The 20,312-nt window shown below is 46.7% G+C and overlaps 1 protein-coding gene across 7 annotated transcripts in view; it reads right to left on the bottom strand.

The window, feature by feature from the left end:
• Positions 1 to 20,312, bottom strand: part of LOC150047545 (dystonin-like) — a 287,691-nt gene that overhangs the window by 68,630 nt on the left and 198,749 nt on the right. For all 7 annotated transcript variants that reach the window (XM_090355460.1, XM_090355461.1, XM_090355456.1 and 4 more), the window contains 7 exons: positions 19,174 to 19,300; positions 17,225 to 17,287; positions 16,427 to 16,668; positions 15,500 to 15,629; positions 14,301 to 14,500; positions 9,250 to 9,739; positions 6,135 to 7,606 (listed from right to left, as the gene is read on the bottom strand). In XM_090355460.1, coding sequence (XP_090211586.1) covers positions 6,135 to 7,606; positions 9,250 to 9,739; positions 14,301 to 14,500; positions 15,500 to 15,629; positions 16,427 to 16,668; positions 17,225 to 17,287; positions 19,174 to 19,300 — 2,724 coding nt within the window. The remainder of the gene's footprint in view (positions 1 to 6,134; positions 7,607 to 9,249; positions 9,740 to 14,300; positions 14,501 to 15,499; positions 15,630 to 16,426; positions 16,669 to 17,224; positions 17,288 to 19,173; positions 19,301 to 20,312) is intronic.

Below are 20,312 nucleotides of genomic sequence, written 5' to 3'. Positions count from 1 at the left end.
GGTGGTAGAGGCAGAGGTGAAGGTGGGAAGTAGGCCTCTTGGTGGTGGTGGTGGAGGAGTAGGAGGAGGAGGAGGAGGAGGAGGAGGAGGTAGAGACAGAGATAGAGATAGAGGTGGTAGAGGCAGAGGTGAAGGTGGGAAGTAGGCCTCTTGGTGGTGGTGGAAGAGGAGGAGGAGGAGGAGGAGGAGGAGGAGGAGGAGGAGGAGGAGGAGGAGGAGGAGGTAGAGACAGAGATAGAGATAGAGGTGGTAGAGGCAGAGGTGAAGGTGGGAAGTGGGCCTCGGTGGTGGAGGTGGTGGTGGTGGTAGAAGAAGAGGAGGAGGAAGAAGAGGAGGAGGAGGAGGAGGAGGAGGAGGAGGAGGAAGAGGAGGAGGAGGAGGTAGAGACAGAGATAGAGATAGAGGTGGTAGAGGCAGAGGTGAAGGTGGGAAGTGGGCCTCGGTGGTGGAGGTGGTAGTGGTGGTAGAAGAAGAGGAGGAGGAAGAAGAGGAGGAGGAGGAGGAGGAGGAGGAGGAGGAGGAGGAGGTTGTTTTATTTCATTAGTCTGTGAATTATTTTATGAAAGGAACACTGCCAGAGTAGCAGGCAGAGGCTGGCTCAGTCAGGTGTCTTATTTCATTCAGTCACATAAAATACTATATGAGTGTCTAACAGAGGGGACCCTGAGTGAAGAAGGCCGCTCCAGTCCCCTCGATAATTTTTTGGAGGTGTAGAGGAACTGCTGTACCTTGGTGAGAAAACACTATTCCTGAGTAATCTTTATAAAGGACAATATGAAGTAAGAAAAAGGCCTGCTTATATTCAGGCCTCTGCATGGGTACTGTATCTAAAGACTATATGCAACTGAGTGAGTATGTGGCCATCATAAGCAAAACAGGGGATAAAAATATCCCCATCAGTTGGGGCAGACTTATACCGCAACCCTATTGCTCGGGAGGCTGAGATCTGATGATGGAGGACTGAAGCCAGCCCACACCAACAAATCCAAGAAACCCTTGTCTCCAATTAATCACCAAGGACCCAGAAGGGAAGCTGTGGCTCCAGTGTACTCTCTATCCATGAGCACTAAAAGATAAGCGACAGACCCAGAGTTCACCCATGACCAGTGCTGTCATAGTGAAAGCAACACTGTGATCAGCAGAATCAGGAAGGAAGGAAGATGTATATAAGGCTCCCGTGAGTGACACTGGCAGGGAGAGGAGGCCACGGGTCTTACTTCCAGCTCCAGGCTCATTAAGAAGCCTGGAAAGCCACAGGAGCACGGCAGTATGAATCCACTCCCGTGAAGTCTGCACAGGGGCCTGCCTCTAAACACCGCAGGCACCTGGCAGTGGGGTTTACAGGAAGAACAACCCCATGTAGTGTACTTTACACGCTGATTTGGTGGCACATTGTTATTCTAGTGTCCCCAAAAGGCCTGAAGAACAACATGGGACCTACACTGGTGTAGGCAGGACATTTTTAACACTTCACAGATGATCCGTTCATAAATTCAACCACTCAAGCAGTGCTCGCTGGGAACACCGGCCCTGGGGACAGGATGCACACTTAGATGCACAGTCTCTGCCTGCCTTGCACAACTCATAGCCAGCCTGGAGCACAGATAAAGAGAGTTGCCTAGTCTGCATGTGAGAAGGATGGAAAGCGTGCTCTGGCAGACTGGGTTAAGTACATTCTTTTTCTGAGTTCTTCATTTACAAGTCAATTCACTTACTCTATCATGGCTCAAATTAAAGCCTTTGCCATGAATACACTGAGGCGAGGGGAATGATTTATATGTGCTCTGTTGTTCCCTATCACCTTCCAAAATCACATCTAGATTTCACAAAAGAACATACATACATACATAGGCAACAAGCAGGGCCAATTTCTCTTCTTCTCACTCTGTGTATGCGGCTATCATAAGTGTTGTAGTCTGCATTGTCAATAGTATCAAGCTATACCAAATTGTTAACTATTAATCATGATATTCATATTATTTTCTCCTTCAAGAGAAAAATACATAATGAAGAGTTGAACAAGGATTCTTCTAGAAGAGGAGTTTACTCGCACTCCTTTCCAGATATAAAGGAATCATGATGCTATTTCTACAGTGTTTTTACTTGCTTATGTCTGGATGTGATACAGCCAAATTATCTATAAACATAGATGACTTTGAAGAGTTGACCAATTGAATGATGAGGAACAGTAAGTACCCTTTGGCTATTTAATATTTAAATCCTTAAAAGGAAATTTACTGAAAATAATCTTACCACAAAATGCAACAATCCACTTAAACATGGGTTTTCAGAGCTTAAAGACCAGCTATTAAGGAGTTCAATGCAGTTAGGTGGAAAGTTCATGTAAATTAGCACTATATACCTATGAGAAGTGGCAGACCTCTCTCCTTCATCCCACAATTCTTTGACATCTGCAGTAGAAAACCAATGAGACATATATTGTGCTAAAAACATAAACATAGGCAGGAATCACAACTTATACTCTTTCTAAAACAGATAAGCCATTAACTAATGAAAACTAGAAGTGCCCAACATTTTCCAAGCTAAGAAACAGCACTATATAAGTAACTGAGGAGTTTTCAAAGATATCAATATAAATAGTTACCTATTTCATTGGAGATTTTAATAAAAAGAAAGGGAAGTTTCAGACACTGCCCACAACACAAATGACCTTAGAATACTGCCTAGATTCATTGTCTATCTTGGAGTTTATCTTCATGTGAACTTTACTCAGTACCTGATAACCAGCACTTGCTTTTCTGTCAGCAAGTTACTTCAGTAATAACACCAAGCTTTCTCAGACTTCATGAAAGATGAGATAATTCCACATACTAGAAAGTGACTCCATATATAAATGTTACCATTTAAAGTGTATGCATACATACAAAGACTATGTCTAAAAGTTCAGTTTTAGGGGGGGAAATCAAACACACATCCAGCAAGCAAAACCAATGTATGTATGGATTCAATTTCCTTTACAGAAACAACAAAAGTAAAATTCCAAAGTACTTCCAAAATTAAAATGACAAAAGAAATAATCATCTTGACATTGAAACAATTACACATGCATGAGTAGAGTCTAGGACATTTTCCAGGATGGCTTCATTCTTGAATGGTTCCAAAACCTTTTCACGTAATGTGCCAGCCCAGCGCTTCTGTTACTGCCCTTCCCGGCTAGTGAATAGTGAGTAGGGGCTGAGGTGGATTTAGGGCGAGAGCTCACCTAGCATGTGCAAAGTCCTAGACGGAGCCCCAGGCACTGAAAATGAATGATCCAAGGCTTACATACACATTTAGTGGTTTTGGTTTTGTGCCAGTCCTGAGGCTTGAACTCAGGGCTTGGGCACTGTCTGTGGGCTTTCTCAAGGCTAGCACTGTACAACTTGAGCCACAGCACCACTCCTGTTTTGTTTTGTTTTGTTTGTATATGAGGTACCAAGGAATTGAACCCAGGGCTCCCTGCATGCTAGGTGAACACTCTACCTCTAGGCCACACTCCTGGCCCCCACAAATTTAAAAACACCGAATTTCTTGTCAAGAAGGAAAGGATACAACAGAAAATAACAAATAGGGTAAATATAATAGAAGTACCTTGTATATATATATGGAAATGTCATCATGAAACTCATTAATCTGTACAATACATAGAGAATTATTTGAAAATGCACAGTTCCATATAAACAAAGCAAATGCTTCTGTCTCTCCCTCCCACACATACATACACATTCACACAGATGCATACACATTCACACATATACACACATACACCATACACATACACAAAAATGTGCACATATAAACGTAGAAATAGACAAATGCACACAGAAGCACACATGAATACATATACCCAGATGCACGCATATACACATATATACATATACACATGTGTACAGATACAGATGCACACTAGACACACAAAGAGATGTACACATGTGCATCCACATAATGGACACAGAGACGCACACACATAAAGGTAGACATATACACATACTCACACAGATGCTCAGACACATACACACATATATGCACATACACAGATGCCTACATGCACACACACACATATACACATATACAAATGCACATATACAGAGATATGCACATATGTACACGGATACATACACAGCCCTATAAGTAAATCTACAATCCTACATGACAGCAGTCTCTTTGTGCCTGTAGGTATAACTGACAGTACATACTACAGTTTGCCTCTAGTTTGGGGTCATTTTAACATGATGATATAATTTATTCAGTTAAAGATAGAAACAAATGCCAAGAACTGCAGCTAAACCAAAGCAAAACTCGGTTTCATAGGAGCTCTGACTGTAAGTGTCCTCTCAACAGCCTCCTTTATCTGAGCATCTGAAAGGAGAGAGGCCATGCAAGATGAGGTCTCGGCCTAGTCAGGAAGAGGACCTGATGGCCAAGCTCCGGGTCCACAGTGCTCTGGTCCGAGCTCTCCCCGTGTGCTGCAAGGAGAGGGCAGAATTACCGACACTCCACACAGGACAACCCAGACGGTTCTCAGCACAAATGCACAGAGAACCTGGAGAAGCTGTGATGTCTGGCAAAGGCAGGGAGCATGTTAGGGGTTGGTAGTAAAAGGACTGCTTGATGACTGCCCTGGAACGCTGACATTTTGCCAGAATTCTACAGAAAATTCCAAAGTTTCTGACTACAGAAGAGTCACTCCTAAGCTTTTTTTAAGTTTTTGAGGTAACAGATGCTACAGGGCTATTGTTTTTCTAACATGGAATTCTCAAATGGAATCTGAAACCTTAAAGGTTGCATTTCAGAAAGAAGAGCACTTGAGAGCATTGTGAGTCAGGCTGGACTGGACCTCGGGGTTCTCTGGTCTCAATGTCCCAGCGCTGGGGTACCAGGTGAGCACCATCCAGCCCCTGTCAGAATCACAGATGCTTAAAATGCCTTCAAGGATCTGGGCTTCAATGGCACTTTATAAAGAGCAAATCACAATAAGACATTTTAAAAGTTCTATTTCAAACTGCAATCATGCATTTAAAAGACAAACACGGTAAGCTGTGTGCCAGATACAGTGGCACACAATCTGGAGGAAATGTGACCGACAACCTCCAGAACCCGAGTATGCGTGCGCACATGTGCCTGCGGCTGGAGATCAGACCCGAGGCTTCATGCCTGCCAAGCACACGCCCTTCCACTGAGCTCTACCTTCAGGTTAATGCGTCGTTTTGCACGGTCATAGTTTACTCTCAGTGTGCCAATGGCGCACTACAACTGCACCTTCCTTCAGATTTTTATCCATGGCCACACAGAAAGCACTTGGCTCTCAGGGACCTGTGGTCAGGGATGTGTCTCCCTCTGCCTCTTCTCAGAAATGAGACCACTATGCTAACCTAGTGTGCCTGCCATCGGGTGACCCTGAGGCTACTGGGTGACAGAGGAGCCTAATCACCCAATGAAAATAATTTATCCCTCATCCTCTGAGCAAGAGCCCAAGATCTTGCTGTATGAAACCAGGATTATAGCATGGAGTGACACACTGCCTTCCAAAGTATGAATTTTTCAAAGAAAAAGAAGTTTGCAGAAGAAATTAAAGGATAAGAAGACTTCAGACACAGAAAGAACCAGCAAAGACAGTAATGTGCCATTAAAGAAATCACTTGAAGCGGAATATGTGGAGGCTAAGAGCCCAGCTCTGGTCACCACCAGTGCGCTTAGGAGCTCCCAGTGTCAGCCTCACACTCATAGATGTCACTCAAGCACACCGGACCTCCTGGTGGCATCCTGGGTCTCACCACGGCAGACGTATCACCCATGCCCCATAGGTTTAGAAGTGACACTCACAGATGTCACTGAAGCACACCGGACCTCCTGGTGGCATCCTGGGTCTCACCACAGCAGATGTATCACCCCTGCCCCATAGGCTCAGAAGTGCCCATGTGCCTGGGTACTGCCCCTACACTCACACAGGCACAGCACTGCCGGGACAGCTTTCTACCATGCTTCCAGCGCTCTCTCTCTGCCACACCACCCGGCGCTCCTGTTTGCCATGCAACCTAGCTCACTTTCTACAACTTCTAAGAGATGAGCCACCACCCTTCCATACCAACTAGAAACTTCTCTTAAACTAATGAGCAAAGATGAAGAATCCCCACCTTGAATGTGTCGAGCTGCTGACTGATGGCCTCCGTTTCCATGCCAACAGGACCCTGGGACTCCTCGTGCTCTTCAGCCTTCCGGAGCTGACTGGAGAAGTCTCCCAGCTTGCTGGAGAACTCACCAAGGCGCTCAATGGTCCCGGCCACCTCTTCTCCTCGGGCTTGTGCACGGTCCAGCAGCTTGTGGCACTGCTTGCTCAAGGCCTCCAGGTCTCTTTTGATTCCCACCAGGTCAGGAGTGGTTTCCTCCGAGGCCAGCATCATCTTGCAGGTTTTATTGGCATTGTCGTTGTCCGCCATGAGGGCTTCGAGCTTCTTCAGGAAGGACTGGATGGCCTCCCTTTGATTCTGCAGTGTGTCCATGTCTCTCCCCACAGGGGCCATACTGTCCAGCTCATCATCACACTCTGCAAACTGGGAGAACATTTCGCGGATGGAATTCTGGAAGTGCCCAATGCCCTGCAGTTTGGTCTCTAGGAAGGAACACCTGTCCGCCACCTGCTGGCTCAGCATGCTGTGTTCCTCAGCCAGTGTCTCCACCTGCAGCAAAACCTCCGCCACCCCCTCGGAATCCGCCGCCCCCGTCACCAGGTCTTGTGCAAGCCTTCTGGCCAGATCCACCTGCTGCCCTGCGGTCTGCAGGGACCTCTGCTGAGCCTGTAGCGTGTTCAGGTGTTTGCTGCTGTGGGCCTGCGGGCCCAGCGAGTCTTGGACACTCAGCTGTTCCTTTGCACACTGCAGCTGCTTTCTGGCATCTCTGGAAACTTCCTGGAGCTCCTTCCACTTTTGGGCCATGCTCTCTAGGGAAGATTTCTTGCTGTAAAGCTGCTCAGTGACCAGGTGGACCTTCTGGACCAGCAAGGTGCTCTCCTCTGTAATACCCTCTGTGTCCACCTCGCACACACTGAGCAGACACTCGGCGGTACTGCTCAGGAGCTCCACGGTGCCCAAGTGCTGGTCCATTTCCTTCTGCAGAGACTTTAATTTGGCAAGGGAATTCTCAGTCTCGGTGGGATCCAGAGAGAAAGCCACCCGGTCCAGGCTGTGCTGACACATCTCGAGCCAGGGCTGAAGCGTCTCCACGTGTGCTCGGTACCTGAGCACTTTCTCCAAAGCATTCTGTAACTTGGTCTCTCTTTCCCTCGCCTGCTGCTTGAATCCATCCCAGGCAGTTTTCATGGTGTTGAGCTGCAGCTGTAAGGCTGCCTTCTCAGCCCCTTGCATTTTCAGTAGCAGATTCTCACCTTCTGCGATGGTTTTCTCATACACAGTCGACTGGGCAGTCAAAGTTTGGCCGAAGTCTTTCTGCTCTTTAATTAAGGACTCCAGGACATCAAGTTTGGCTGACACTGGGAGGGATTTGCCTTGCTCTTCTTTCTTGGTGTCCAGCCACTCCTGGAACTCTCTAGACATGTGTTGAAACTGATGAGAGCTTGCACAGGCTGACTGAAGGTGCTCCACGTGATTCTCTGAAAGGACAGACATGTTGGTGGTACAGTAAGATGGTAATTTAATCTGTTACAAAACAATTCCTTTTTAAATCTCCAAAAGAAGTCTGCCTCAGAACTTGCACAGGTTGTCTAAAAGTCAGGGCTTCTAGCACTGACTACATGACCTGCAAGCAAATGAGTTATGGATAGAGGAGCTAAACGGCCAGGGGCAAGTACAACAGTAAAGGACGACTGAGGCCAGAAGCAGAAAACAGGCAAGAGAGGAAAACAAAGAAAACAGCTAAAGATGCATCCAGGAGCGGGACATAGTCACATACACAGCCTATCCCAGTGTCTTCGGTGGTCCAGCATAGAGGAAAGAGAGCTGCCCTGTTCTAGGTCATGCTGTGGACAACCCACTCTTATCAGATATGACTTTTGTGTTCTGGAGGTACTGAGGCGGTCTGACTACGTATCTGGGTCTCACAGCTCTGAGGAGGTTACATCATGTACCGTACCACCTCAACAGTGTTTCTATGTGCTACCCTAAGTTGCTTCTGCATCATGTAACTAGCCTGGAATGATTGCTTAAGAACAATAAATCCAGTTAAACTATGAATTGGGTATTTACTAGGTCGAAAGCCTAGAAACTAGTATTATTTTTTCAGACAGTAAAAGTATACCAACTAGCCTGTCCTTCAGCAAGACCTGCCTGCACTGGCATGGCCTCTTGTACCCAACAGCACCTGGCCATGGCACCGAGGCAAAGGTGAGAGGAGGCAGGGACACAGTGACGCTGGCACTGGTGGTGCCCACCTGTCATTCCAGCACGGGAGAGGCACTGGCAGGAGGGCCTGAGGTCAAGGGCAGCCTATGTTATAAGTGAACTCGAGGCCTGCCTTGGCTACTTAGCAAAACCCCATCTCAGTGCTTTGCCTCCCTAAAGAAAGAAATGCACACATTTCTCCAGAAGATTTTTCTGTGAGAGAATCAAACAGGTAAGAAAATGATACAACATCTCCTTAAGAACTGTGCACCCATTTTATTTTTTTATTTATTTTTGCCAGTCCTGGCTTGAGCTCAGGGCCTGAGCACTGTCCTTGGACTTTCTCAAGGCTAGAGCTCTACCACTTGAGCCTCAGCACCACTTGTGGCTTTTTTCTATGTATGTGGTACTGAGGAATCGAACCCGGGTCTTTGTGCATGCTAGGCAAGCACTCCTATTTTATTTTTCTGGTGAAATAAAGTATCGCCTAGGAATAATGTTACCTTAAAATCAATTTGGAAGCTGAGATCGGAGGACTGCAGTTCTAAGCCAGCCCAGGCAACTAGCAGGAAACGAGAAGTGGAGCTAAAAGTGGTAGAGCACTAGACTTGAGCAAAATAACTCAGGGACAGTACCTAGGCCCTGAGTTCAAGTCCCACAACTGACAAAAAAAAGTCAACTTGGAAGACCCCAAATTTTAAGTTTTAAAGGACCTTCACTAGGTGGACTTGGTCAGAGACCGTATTTCCCTGCCCTGTGCCATCTGTCCTGGCCAGCATGGGCCAGGCTCCATGCACACCTGATCTGTCCACGCTGCAGCCTCTCCTCCGCCCAAGTGCCCGGGGTCCAGGATGGGTTAGGAACAGTGCTGTGTGCTACCCTGACACATGGACATGTGAGGAGTAGACAGACAGACCTGCTTTGCGCTCGATGTCATGGAATGACTTCACGACGCCCTCCAGCTGTCTGGTGAGCTCCGCCTTCAAGTATTCCTCCCTCACCAGGGCTGACAACTCCTCGCTGAGTGCCCGAGCCACTTTTATCTGTTTCCTTTCCTGCTCTATTTCCTGCTGCAGCTTTTGGGCCATTTCCAACTGCTGGTTCACAGCACTCGGGTGGGCACTCATGGCCAGGAAGAGCCGATTGTCCAGCGCTGCCAACTTATCAGAAAGGCTTCGCAGCAGGCTCTGATACTGGGTGCTCTTCTCAATGGCTTGGTCAATCCGGTCACACCTGTTGCTCAGCTGTCCTGTCAGGCCATCCCACTTCCGGGTCACGGCAGCCAGCTGTTCTTTCACAGCAGCATGTGAGGAGAGGCCTTCTCCAGGTCGGCTCAGGATGCCCTGCCCAGCGGCCACCAGCTGTTCGTACTGAGGCCTCCGTGTGCCAAATTCTTGCAGCAGGATCTAAGGGAAAGGCAAATATCAATAGATTACTGTATAATTGTACAAAATATGACTTCAGCATCCAAGAGACAGAAATGGTAAGTTGGGATTGTTTTTTAGTTAATACTTTTGTAACTTTACTTTAGAAGGCAGGGTAATTAGTGCTAAGTAAACTAATTCAAAGTGCTTCAAGATGACATCTTGTCTAAAATAATCACACCCTCCACTGGAAAGGAAAAATAACAAGTACACAGAGGGTGCTGCTATTGGAAAAGCTCACACTATCCTAACAGTACAGCTATCTACCTTTCTCTACTCTCAGGATTTACAAAGTGTTTGGTAGCATCCTGCAGTAAAGAAAACTCCCAGTGATAACCATGTTAAAATGCATTACACTGCTGCTGTATGCATTTCCAAGATTTTTAAAAAATAAAACTTCAAAAGTGTTAGCTGGAAAACGTATCACTCAGCAATGTACCAATTTAACATGACTCTCACCAAAGAACTGAGCCAAGATTTCATCCTTTTAGTATATTTTATCTCTTAAAAAAATGTTTTGCTGGGTGCGATAGCTCACGCCTATAATCCTCGCTACTCAGGAGGTTGAGATCTGAGGATAGTGATTCAAAGCTACACTCAAAGTCAGTCAGACTCTGGTCTCCAATTAACCACTAGAAAATGGGAAGTGGCACTGTGGCTCAAGTGGTAGGGAGGTAGCCTTGAGCTGAAGAGCTCAGGGACAATGCTTAGGCCCAGAGTTCAAACCCCATTACCACTATCGACCAAAAAAAAATAAAAAAACGTTTTCATCTACCTTGTCTTTATATACCCATCTTTGGAAGACTGCTCTCATGAGTCAAATACTTCTTCCTAGATAGTTATTTTTCTGTCTTTGTTTTCATTCTCTTTCAATTATGAACAGACGTAAACCAGCATGTATAACTCTGAACTCCTGGGCCTGACTGCATTCTCATGAGCTACAGAGCCTCCTTTCTTTCTCCAAGAATGCCGTCAACAACTAGTAACACCAAAAACCATGGCAGAGACTGGGTGGGATAAAACTTATCACCATTTCAAGTCCCTGTCACCTCTTCTGAGTGCCTTCCTGTAGGGACTCCGGCTGTGCTGGGAGAAATACTTGAACTTGCCCCTTTTACCTGCTGCTTCTCCAAAAATCTGCCTGGGTTTGGTTCCCTCTTCCCCGGGCCCTTCACCATCCCTTCACCTTCCTCCCTGCCCCCACCTCCCCCCTAATGAAAGGTGCCATGGAAGAGGCTAGAGGGCCAATTGCTGAGCCACCTGCCCTTTTTCTGCCTCCTTTAGTAAAACTCCCAGGTGAACTGGTCTTCCTTTTTGGTTTTTACTTAACTGTTTCCAAGCCAAGACCTCACACACACCAAATGCAGAAACAATGCAACGCAACAGACCAGCTGTAAATGTGTGTATAGTTGGCATGCTAGTATACAAAAGGATTACAGGTGATCTAATTTTTTTAAATTTTGCCTTTAAGTTATTTTACCAGTCTGGTTTTTTTTTTTGAAAAGATGTTCATTCTAACATGGAGGTCAATGTTACTGTATTTATTTATTTGGGTCCCTTCTTGCTCCACATTTTCCACGGCTCCTGCCTTAGGTTTTTTTGTTGTTGGTTTTTTCTTCTTTCTTTCCTCCTCTGACTTTGGGACCTTTGGGGGAGGGCTGCAACGCTTGCTCTGTTTGTGGGGGTGACGGGACTCAGGCAGGACAGCTGCTACAGGTCCCTGGCTTCTTCCTGGGGCCCCTTACCTACTTGCCCAAGTGGGTATGGACACTGTGGGCTCAGGGGGCGGGGCATTGCTGACTTGTGTATACAGGATAAATATATGAAAAGCAGTTCTGGATGGTGTGACTTCCAGATCTTCTCTGGGGCTGTGTTTTGAGCAGCATGTAGCCTGCTGGTTTATCTGAGTGAAATACTATACAGGGGAATTCAAGAGATCTTATTTTTTTTTTTTTTTTGCCAGTCCTGGGCTTGAGCTCAGGGCCTGAGCACTGTCCTTGGACTTTCTCAAGGCTAGAGCTCTACCACTTGAGCCTCAGCACCACTTCCGGCTTTTTTCTATGTATGTGGTACCGAGGAATCGAACCCGGGTCTTCATGCATGCTAGGCAAGCACTTTAACCACTAGGCCAAACTCCCAGCCCTTATTTTTTTTTTATACTTGGCGTTTTCTGACTAAAAACCTTTTGTCAAAAAAAACAAAAAAAAAACCCTTGGCAGAGCTTCTGACACCTGGAAACATCCAAAATCAAAGCAGAGCTTCTGCTGTTGCGCTGTGCGCTGAGCTTCCCTGCATAGTTATCTGCTCTGTAATTAATTTGCCCTGTGTGGTCCCCTGTCCTTTATCCTCTTCCTCATAGAAATATTCCTAAATGATCACAAGCCTGCCGTCCTTGCGTGCTCACCTGAGCCTGCTGTCCTTGCGTGCTCACCTGGGCCTGCTGTCCTTAAGTACAATGCTCACCTGAGCCTGCTGTCCTTACGTGCAATGCTCACCCAGGCCTGCTGTCCTTACGTGCAATGCTCACCCGGGCCTGCTGTCCTTACGTGCAATGGTCACCTGCACCTGCTGTCCTTACGTGCAATGCTCATCTGGGCCTCCTGTCCTTACGTGCAATGCTCAACTGGGCCTGCTGTCCTTACGTGCAATGCTCACCCGGGCCTCCTGTCCTTACGTGCAATGGTCACCTGCACCTGCTGTCCTTACGTGCAATGCTCACCTGAGCCTGCTGTCCTTACGTGCAATGCTCACCTGAGCCTGCTGTCCTTACGTGCAATGCTCACCCGGGCCTCCTGTCCTTACGTGCAATGCTCACCCGGGCCTGCTGTCCTTACGTGCAATGGTCACCTGCACCTGCTGTCCTTACGTGCAATGCTCATCTGGGCCTCCTGTCCTTACGTGCAATGCTCAACTGGGCCTGCTGTCCTTACGTGCAATGCTCACCCGGGCCTCCTGTCCTTACGTGCAATGGTCACCTGCACCTGCTGTCCTTACGTGCAATGCTCACCTGAGCCTGCTGTCCTTACGTGCAATGGTCACCTGCACCTGCTGTCCTTACGTGCAATGCTCATCTGGGCCTCCTGTCCTTACGTGCAATGCTCACCTGAGCCTGCTGCCCTTACGTGCAATGCTCATCTGGGCCTCCTGTCCTTACGTGCAATGCTCAACTGGGCCTGCTGTCCTTACGTGCAATGCTCACCCGGGCCTCCTGTCCTTATGTGCAATGGTCACCTGCACCTGCTGTCCTTACGTGCAATGCTCATCTGGGCCTCCTGTCCTTACGTGCAATGCTCACCTGAGCCTGCTGCCCTTACGTGCAATGCTCATCTGGGCCTCCTGTCCTTACGTGCAATGCTCAACTGGGCCTGCTGTCCTTACGTGCAATGCTCACCCGGGCCTCCTGTCCTTACGTGCAATGGTCACCTGCACCTGCTGTCCTTACGTGCAATGCTCACCTGAGCCTGCTGCTCTTACGTGCAATGCTCACCCGGGCCTCCTGTCCTTACGTGCAATGCTCACCTGGGCCTCCTGTCCTTACGTGCAATGGTCACCTGCACCTGCTGTCCTTACGTGCAATGCTCACCCGGGCCTGCTGTCCTTACGTGCAATGCTCACCCGGGCCTCCTGTCCTTACGTGCAATGCTCACTCGGGCCTCCTGTCCTTACATGCAATGCTCACCCGGGCCTGCTGTCCTTACATGCAATGCTCACCCGGGCCTGCTGTCCTTACATGCAATGCTCACCCGGGCCTGCTGTCCTTACGTGCAATGGTCACCTGCACCTGCTGTCCTTACGTGCAATGCTCACCTGAGCCTGCTGTCCTTACGTGCAATGCTCACCCGGGCCTCCTGTCCTTACGTGCAATGCTCACTCGGGCCTCCTGTCCTTACGTGCAATGCTCACTCGGGCCTCCTGTCCTTACGTGCAATGCTCACCTGGGCCTGCTGTCCTTACGTGCAATGGTCACCTGCACCTGCTGTCCTTACGTGCAATGCTCACCTGAGCCTGCTGTCCTTACGTGCAATGCTCACCCGGGCCTCCTGTCCTTACGTGCAATGCTCACTCGGGCCTCCTGTCCTTACGTGCAATGCTCACCCGGCCCCGCTGTCCTTACATGCAATGCTCACCTGGGCCTGCTGTCTTTGTGTGCAATGCTCACCTGGGCCTGCTGTCTTTGTGTACAATGCTCACCTGGGCCTGCTGTCCTTACATGCAATGCTCACCCGTGCCTGCTGTCCTTACATGCAATGCTCACCCGGGCCTGCTGTCCTTATGTGCAATGCTCACCTGGGCCTGCTGTTTTTGTGTGCAATGGTCACCTGCACCTGCTGTCTTTGTGTGCAATGGTCACCTGCACCTGCTGTCTTTGTGTGCAATGGTCACCTGCACCTGCTGTCTTTGTGTGCAATGGTCACCTGCACCTGCTGTCTTTGTGTGCAATGCTCACCTGCACCTGCTGTCTTTGTGTACAATGCTCACCTGGGCCTGCTGTCCTTACGTGCAATGCTCACCTGCACCTGCTGTCCTTACGTGCAATGCTCACCTGCACCTGCTGTTTTTGGGTGCTCAGCATGTTTGGGTCAGTTGACAAGGGCCCCAGGACATTAACCATCAATTCCTTCTCCACCAGCCACTGCTTTAACTGGGTCTCTGCAGTCTGGAATTGGGTTAGATTATTGGAGGATTCTTCCAGCTTTTGTTGTCTATCAACTGCCAACTGGTTGAGTTCTTGCCACTTAGAGTCTAAAAGAAAAAGGTTAACATTGGTATTTGAATTTTATGCATTTAATACAACCATAGGAAAGATCTGAATCCAACTTCAGATGACTATGAGACATTCCTTACGCAAGATCTTGAGATCTTGTAATTCTTTCTACAAATCCTAGAATGTCTGCTGATTGAACTTCTACAATAGTAATCTTGGAGTCCTGTTCTTTAGTATTGAATCTTTCTCTATTTCAGAGTAAAGGGCTTCCAAATCTGAATACTTATCTCAGTAATTCCCTTTTCAAACCCTACACTGACAACCAGCTAGTGGGCTAGGGACCTGGCTGACCTAGTAGAGACTGTCTAGAAAGGGTAAGGCCCAGAGTTGAAGTTCCAGTGCTGTGATAAAAAAATAATCAGCTGCTAGGAAGGTTAAAAAGGTAGTTGGAGATCTCACTGACGCACTGGTAGTTTTCTCCTGTCTTTTAAGGGATTTTTGTCAAAAAATTTATTGTATTGTCAAGGTGATGTGGAAAGGGGTTACAGTTATATTTGTAAGGCAGTGGGTACATTATTTCTTGGACAGTTACTCCTTCCCATGTTTTTCGCCCACTTTTCCTCTCCCGACCCCCTCACAAGTTGTAAAGTTCAATTCCAAGATGCTGTCTTGTATCACTTATGTTCCCTCTCTTGTCACTCAGATATAGTCATTCAAGATTCATTATTTATATGATGCTCTCGATTCTCCTGTCTACCAGATCCCAAAACCACGACCATGATAATGAAACTCAGAAAATACACATTGCTGGAAGCGATGGGACTTAGGGCCTGGCATTTTGTTAGCAGACTCTCATCACCTCCTTAAAAATTCATCCCTTGTGTGGCATCTCTCTAAAATGCCAATTCTCAGTGTCTAGAACATTAAAGAAAGTCCTGAAATGAGTGCAGCAGCTCTTGGCTGTTTTCTGGTGAAGATGGCAGCAGGAAGGACACGGAGCAGGTTCTGCCCCTGGGACCTGCACCAGCAGCACCTACCTATCTCGGTCAGCACCCGCCTCCACTCGGGGAACTCGGGAGAGTCGGGGCTCTCTTCCACCAGCTCGGTCAGTCTGTCTTTCAACTCCTGAACCTTGTTTACATTTTGCTTCAGTTCTGCTTCAAATGACTATGAAGGAAAAATCATCTACATTAAAGGATGCCGATATCAGAAGACCAACCCGTGTGTGGCCCATTTCATCGTTTACTCCGTGACCAGAGAAAGAAGAAATCCATGCCAAACTCAAGCAGGTGGGTAAGACCTGGCCATTTCCTCTTTTCTCTGCCTCTTCCATTCTAGGACAGAGGAGACCATGAGGGAATGCTCTAACCATGGGATCATACCATCTCTAATATGTAGGAAGAATTTCAGATTCACAAACAAGACACACTGGAAAAACCCCAGATGACGTCAGTAAATCACCTAGAAAGGTCACCCTAGTCTACTGGCAAAAAGGCATTGTTGAGGACAGCACGCTAGAGTTGAGCAAATGACAGTGATTTGTATAGAGTTTTCATCATTACCAACATGGAAACCTATTTTGCCAAATTTTGACGACCAAAGGAAGAAAGGAAGAGCATGAGCTGCCTTCTCTATTTAACCCTACACTGAATCTTTTCCAACAATGGATGCTAATATCTGAGACTGACTAATTTAAGGTAACAATTAAAGGCCACACAACCGTCTGTTCCTTCTTACAATGTCAGAGTACAAACACTACAACGGTTAGCATTCATCTGTACAGTGCAGCTCATTAAATAAGACCATCAGGTTGTGTGTGGAGGGGCAGAACACAGAACAGAGCTACTGACCACTGGATCTCCCAGTGCCAACTCACTGTTCTCCGTCTCCCCAGGTGCCCTGGCAGGACCACGCAGGACCACAGCAGGTCCCTGGCAGGTGCCAGGCACCCAAGCAGGACCTACCTTATTTTGTTCAACCTGCGCCTTCACACCTTCCGCGTCAGTTGGTGTTGGTGTCTGGTGCCATTTTGTGGCAGTTTTGTTCATCTTCTGTAACCACTGCATCATTGTGCTTGATTCTTCCTGAGCCCTTTGCAGTCTGGAGAGTTTAGAGTTCAGTTCCGCTAGCCTGTCCTTGAGCAAGAGGCCAAGGTCTTCATAGCGATGGCTCACGTCAGTCATGTCCTTCTTAAGGGATGTTAAAGCTAGAGTAAGAAAAAAGTGCACTGACATGTTCCAGCATTTGAGGCAGAGGTCTGGAAATACAAGTTCATTTTAGACCGTGTTCCCTTGCATTTATCATTATTGAATCAACTGTGAAAAACCAGAGATGGCTTACAACCCAAAGACTATATGGTCCTGTGTTATTTAGTGACAGCAAATCCCTCAGGAGCACTTCATAACAAAAGTGAGGTAAGAGTTAGGCATTTTTCATGGAATAAAATGGTCTCATGATAAAAATAGATCCATCAGTCACCAAATTAACTGCAGTAGCTCAAATGTCATCCCAAGTGACAACATGGCATTAAACAGCAACAACGAAAAAAACAAATGGTCAATGCTTCATTACTGATTTCACTAGAGATGAACAATGTTCACAGAAGATTATATGAAGAGCTTTCTGGCCACTGTAACTAGCCAATTAAAAGCCACTTTAATTCATGTGAAATTTCAATGTAACTACTACTATCACCTCAGAGGATTTCTCCCTCAAAGAACAACAATTACATGAATCAATAACAATGTAAAATTAACATTCACCTTTATTTGCCAAAAAATCTTGGGTGTTTGTATCTATTCCCTCACCATTTAGTATTACTCCACCTGTAAAAATAACAATAGTTAAACAATCATAGTTTCCTCTAGTATTTCTATGCATTAACTCATACTGGTAATCATTTTTAAATGTAACTAAATTACTTTGAAAATACAATGAATGATGCAACTTCAAAGGCAAATGAAGGCCCACAATTTAAATAGTAAACTGTATCCTCTTCTCTATACATCTGTATATGTAGGTATATACATATACGTTTATGTGTGAACAAGGCGAGTATCTATCTATTATAACAAGCATATATTTCTAGTATTTCCATTGTGGAGGTGCTAACCCATGGCCTTACCCACAACGCAAGCCCTGTAGCACTGAGACACACCTCTTAAGCAGTGAAGTTATTGTTTTAACCACTAGAATTACAAAAACTAGTTGCTAAATGTGAATTCTCAGAAGTGTAGTAGTTACTTTATTGCTGAAGTTATATTCATGGTAAAACTACCGAAGTTCAGAAGGCGCTCAGTGCGTAAATAACACTGAAGGAACCCCCAATATCCAACAGCGTCAGCCTCACGTCAAGATGGAAACTGTGTGACACGCCTTCAGTGTTACCACAAGCTTAGCCATGTATGTGACACGAAGACGAGGGAAATGCACAAGCAGAAATGAATTCCGCTCTCTCGGTCCAGACATCGTGCCTACTGAGAGGGTGGGGTGGGTAGGTAGAGTGTCATGGGTGGAGCCCTGGGATTTCCTCGGGACTCAGCTGACTGAACCCACCTGCTGTGGGACTGGACAGTCATCTGAACTGATGCAGATGAACTCCTCAGCAAACAGGCAGGACTCCCCACGCAGTGACTTCAATTTCCCTTTCTCAAGTAAACTAGCTCCTTTCCCATAATCAGAACATTTAAAGTTCACCCAGGATTCCTCATGCAAATCACAAAAACCATTCTTAAATGGACCATGGGAGAACAAAACCAAACAGAAACATTTTCACCACTGAATCTAAACTTGTATCTCATTAAAAGAAGTCCTGATGTCATTTCAGGTGGGGTACCAGGGTCCTGGGGTACTGGATCCCCGTTCCTACCAAACATGATGCTTATTACAAACATAAAGAGGGGCAAAAAACTACAACTAATAAATATGACAGAATTTCTTTTCTTACACAAAAGACAACTTGACGTAGAATTTCTTTTCTTACACAAAAGACAACTTGACGTTTCAGGAAATCTGATTAGGAGAGAGGGATCATTATCACTGCAGAGGCACTGTGGGCATTCCTTGGAATGGGGTTAAGAGAGTGGAAGAAGTAGTTGGATAACGAAGCCAGCCAGGCCAGGGGAACACAGCAGGGGAGACTGGAGGAGATAAATCCCAGAGGGAGCTCTGGCTCTGGTCCACACCAGGCTTTTCTGAGATCTTCATTCACTATGTTTGAAACTAAAACCTACACCTGTGCCTTCACACTACCGACACCTCCCTCCCCTGAAACCCAGCTGGGGTGTAGGCAGCCTCCTGGCCTGCTATACACTTGCTTCTTTGGAAAGGATGTATAGGACAAAGTAAATGCGAATAAGACAAGAGTGAAGCGCCTTTCTCCTCCAGGTTCTTTTCCAGGAGACTACTGTATTCATTTCTTAATCAATGACTAGAGTGAGCTCCATTTAATGGAAAAGCCAAAAAAAAACAACGGAAGCTACTATTGTCCAGTATCACATTCATTCATATTTACATAGTCTTGTAGTATTTTTATTTTTTAGTATTGCATAAATGAAGCCTGTTGAGGGATCTGCCACTGGAGTGGTACACACACTCTTCCTGAGAGCTTTGGCTGTGTTTCAGGACCCCCCCCCCTTTCTTGTCATTTCCCTCTGCATCATTTCTGCATGTTGACATGGAGCTACGCAGGTAAGAAGAGCAAAGTGCTTACCTGGTTTGGCTCCTGCCATGACTTTGGCAGGTGTGCTCAAGGCACTCACAAGATGATACAGTGAGGTCCCACTACTGCGGACTCTCTCAATATCTGTACTCTTGGAACTCCACTCTTCCTGCAATTTCTTGAGATATAAAAAGTCTTCTTAATATTCTCATATTTGCACATTGTCATTTAAGTTCTCAAACACATCTTGAATTGGCAATGGCTGAGCTCTGATCTGTGGGGAATGACTAGAGACAAAGACCTTTTCCCTGTCTGCTCAAGGCCCAGGTGACGGTTAGCCAGGCCAGCAGGGAGGGGTGGAGTGGGGTCACAAGATCCAGGTGACTGTTAGCCAGGTTAGCAGGGAGGGGTGGGGCAGGGCCCATTCTGCATTCTGCCACTAGCTAGGCAGATATAGGGCTCTGCCTGCTGTCCTGGATTCTGAGGTAACTGTTAACTGTAGGCTCATGGTATATCTATATGACTGTCAACTGTATGTCCGCCCTGAGATGAGATGTGCCAGAAACAATACAAAGAAACATGTGGGAATTAAAACTTCATCTGAAAGTGAGTTATTTACTTTGGTCCTAAAGCTTGGCCTCAGGGCCAGGGTGGTGTCCCTGAGCTTATTTTGCTCAAGTCTCTGGTCACTTGAGCCACAGGACCCTGTCCAAGAGTCTCAGAGGCTTTTCTGCTTGGGCTGACTCCAAACCTCGACCCTCAGATCTCAGCCTCTTCAGTGCCTCCTGAGTAACTGGGATTATAGGTGTGAGTTACCAGCAACTGGCTGAAAGTGAATTTTCATCATCAAAATTTCCATCTTCAAATCCTCTAAACATTTAGAGAGGAAAATGTCATAACTTATCATAGCTTTTTTTTTTTGGCCAGACCGGGGCTTGAGCTTAGGGCCTGAGCACTGTCCCTGGGTTTTCTCAAGGCTAGAGCTCTACCACTTTGCATTGTCTATGTATGTGGTATCAAGGAATCGAACCCAGGTCTTTGTGCATGCTCGGCAAGCACTCTACCACTAGGCCAAACTCCCAGCCCCTTGTCATAGCTTTTATAACTTGACCATTCTTTCTACAAGAGACTCAAATAACTTCCATCTTCAAATACTGGCTATGGGGATAGATCTAAGCTAGAGTCAAATC

Source organism: Megascapheus bottae, chromosome 22 (assembly GCF_031878675.1).
Source record: "Megascapheus bottae isolate mThoBot1 chromosome 22, mThoBot2.hap1, whole genome shotgun sequence".
Classification (NCBI taxonomy): Eukaryota; Metazoa; Chordata; class Mammalia; order Rodentia; family Geomyidae; genus Megascapheus; species Megascapheus bottae.
The sequence above is the reverse complement of the archived record's forward strand: the minus strand, read 5'-3'. Positions and strand labels throughout refer to the sequence as shown.